The following is a 3,549-nucleotide window of genomic DNA, read 5'->3' on the forward strand; positions in this document are numbered from 1 at the left end:
GGGGGCGGGGGGGGGGGGGGGGGGGGGGGGTGGATTTTCAAATAAATATGAGCTTTGATTACACACACACACACACACATATATAGATAAATACATATTTATGATATGTATATGCGTGTGTATGTATATATACATATACACACACACACACACACATATATATATTATACACGCGCGCACACATATATGCAGAAAATTGTGGACATATAGTTCAATGATTATCTAAAATTAGCACAATATAGTTGGAAATGTGGGCTAGCAAAGATACATCTTGCTCAACCAGTATCGAAATTGCACAGCAACTAAGTCCTTTATGCAGTTAATGTGACATCATATAGTAATGGTTAAAATCTCAAACATGGTAAGAATATGAGGTCCATAGTAACTACAGAAAGAAATGGTGCATCTATGATATGATTGGCTTGTTTTTTAATTACTTATATTGGGCCATCTTTAGTTCTTTTTCATAACATGCTAAGGAACCCAAAAAACTATACGAAAAGGATTTAAAATGCAAATAGGAGCATGCATTTAACCAGCGAGCTCCACTGTTGTTTGACGCTACAAGACAAGACGGCTGTGGTTGGAATTTATTTGAAAGAAGAGACGAGAGCAGTTACGCCGATAGAGTTTCCCAAAATGCCTTGGATGTTTAAAAATTCAATTTAAAAGAAAAGAATAAATCTGACGTGTAAATTACAGCAAACGAAAAACAAACTGTATTATGGAATTTTGGCAGTATTATTTTGCTTCTTGCCATTTTTCACTGCACTAATCCTCCAAAAAATTAGAAACTATCCATGTAGTATAACAGGGAGTATAAACATAGACAAAAGCATCCTGTATGCCACCAATCAAATCTCTGATCAAGGTAAAATCCAAATCTGATAACTCTATCTCTACTTAGAATGAGTAGAAACCTTTACCAATTCCAAAAGGTCCTAGAACTCATAATGACTTACTCAAAACTGGCATGCATTTAAATGTAAGAAACAGATCCTTACATTCAAAAGGATTACTGTAATGGGAATGATGATTCTCCGAGTAATATGATACAATTGCAATTACTTTTATCAAAGAATCTTATTTCCGAGAGAAAGGAATAAAACCCATAGTGAAGCACCTATCTGAACCAAAATATGTCCATATATAAAAATTATTTTTTCCATTGAACTAAAGTATATATGCATCAGTAAGAAACAAATTTCAATCCCTCAGATAGATTCAGATTACCAAGGACAATAGGTGTGGGGATTAACATAAAGAAAATTCACTCTTCCTTCCCACGTACAATGAAATAAATCTATATTTCAACTTTTGTATCACTTCCCCAAACATGGAACTAAGGTCTAAATATGGAAGAAAGAAGCATTTCCACGACACTACCACCCAGTCAATTCAGCAACAAATCACGAAATCTTGGTGATCTCCTCTATCTAATGAATGGGGAGTCTGCCTTAAGCCACATTACCAGGACAACAAACATTGCACTGATCATTTCCAGCAAACTTTTATATCTTTTTCTCAAATATTTGTCAAAATAGTAGAGCTAAAATACTTCAATCTGGAGGGAACCAATTCTGGAGGAAAAATAAGAACAGCATAGCTAAACAACAACCCTTCTATTAAATCCCCAAACCCCCACCTGCCTCCAGAGTTCACAAATATTGTACGTCTAATAAATTTCCCACCTCAATTCCACTTAACTCAAACATCCCTCTCACAGGCACAGTAAGGTGAGCGTTTGTCGGGAAAAAGTACTCCAAAATTAAAACCATGTAAAAGCACAAAGAGAAATCGATCATCAAACTAAATTAATAAATGCACATATACTCAAACCATACGCACGATATAGACATAAATAAATGTAAATCCTAACCTGGACTTGCCAGGATGAAAGGAGAGCCAACGGTAGCGACCAGAGAAGCGGGAATCGACGTGCTCGATTAGCGCCGAATGAGAAATCGTGGGCAGCAAGTGCCGCAGCACCACCTTCGTTCGATCTAGCGGACCCTTCATGCAGAACAAAACCCTAACACAATCGCAAGTTAATAATAAATATACTCAATTTGCCTCAAATTTCTGCTAAATTACTCCTTTAATGCCCTCGGATTACATCTTTAACAAAGTTTTCGGCATTAGTCGGCGATTAATTCTTTTGTGCCCTAATTTTGGAAATTAGATTTCGAATGACCGTGCACAAAAAGATAGAGAATGTAGAGTCAAAGAACTTCAAAATTATGAACTGAAGAAAGCGACGGAGGATTTGTGCGAGACTTGTGCGCCTGTGCCTGTGTGTATACATACAGTTCATGAAAAGTGCAATGAAATAGACCCCCAACTTTTAGAATAAACTACAAAAACACCCCTAAGTTTGGGAGAATTCCATTAGCCATGGTATTTACAGACTGTTGAAAGTCATACTATTTTTTGCTGACTGGGTTCTTGATCACCATAATTGTCACGTATACTCGTCTCGAGATTTTCTCTAATGCTTAGGGTTAGCGGTCAACTATGAGTCCTCCTCGCTTACCCAAAGTCAATCCGTAGATCCTTCGAACTTTGGCTGATAATTATATCTGATGTCAAAGTCATCATCTAGGCGTGATTTTGGACTCGAGTTGTTCTTAAATTTTTCGAGCCTTGGCTGGTGATTATCACTGATGCTCGTGCTAGAGGCCAACTGTAAGTCCTAGCTCATTGTTGAGGCATGCCTCTTTAACTTGTTAAGGAATTTTGCTAGCTCTATTTTGATTCAAAAAATCAATGAGGGATTTTGAGACCTATTAAGCCAGATAACTGATTGAAAAATTTCATGTATCCTCAGCAAGAGTTAGGCTAAAAATTCACATTGGACTTACCTCATTTGATCTACATGAGTCATCTCTCAAGGATTGAAAGGTATCTCCAATCGATACACAATCTTGGGCAGAAAGAATGCTAGAATACCAACCTCTTTGGAAATTGACACATCTCCGATTGAGAATGTTTCGAAATTGAAATAATTATTTGATAGATAATACATCTAGGCTTCGAGTTTTCCTCATGAAAAAAATATATCTAAATGAAAGAAAAACCAATTCTATCATCTTCAAATTTCCACCGACTCGAATGCCTCCGATAGATTTCCTCAAATGTGGAGTAGCACAAGAAAGCCAAAGCATCAAATTCTCAATACCTCAAAAATCAATAGAAGTTGATCTACTATGCTTTAGTCTTTACTCACTATAACACTTTGAAAGAACATGAGAAGTTGCGCAATTGTTAAAATTTACAGTTTAGATATATCAGTGCTAGAAGTAAATAAATATCAAAATCCTTCAAATCACATAAATATGAAATTCGAATTTGGGGGCTAATGTTATTTACAGAAATAATCATGGTCCACATGAATACCACATCAATTTTGAGAAAGGGTACATCACATGCCTTCATGTCAAGGGATGAAGATTTATGCTTCTTCGTTGAACCATCGGGCCAAAAAATACCACGATCATTGAGGCTCCACTCGGCAAAAATATATGCCGAACCCTAGCACTTTGCAAGGAG

General features: G+C 36.6%; 1 protein-coding gene across 2 annotated transcripts in view; it reads right to left on the minus strand.

The window, feature by feature from the left end:
- Window positions 1-2,295, minus strand: part of LOC111394800 (regulator of nonsense transcripts UPF3-like) — a 5,759-nt gene extending 3,464 nt beyond the window's left edge. Inside the window, exon 1 of one of the 2 annotated variants that reach the window (XM_023020793.1) lies at window positions 1,880-2,295. In XM_023020793.1, the coding sequence (XP_022876561.1) occupies window positions 1,880-2,019 (140 nt within the window). In that variant the 5' untranslated portion in view covers window positions 2,020-2,295. The remainder of the gene's footprint in view (window positions 1-1,879) is intronic. The other variant, XM_023020792.1, reaches the window with a different exon arrangement.
- Window positions 2,296-3,549: the final 1,254 nt, after the last annotated feature.

Source organism: Olea europaea, chromosome 5 (genome assembly GCF_002742605.1).
Source record: "Olea europaea var. sylvestris chromosome 5, O_europaea_v1, whole genome shotgun sequence".
NCBI lineage: Eukaryota > Viridiplantae > Streptophyta > Magnoliopsida > Lamiales > Oleaceae > Olea > Olea europaea.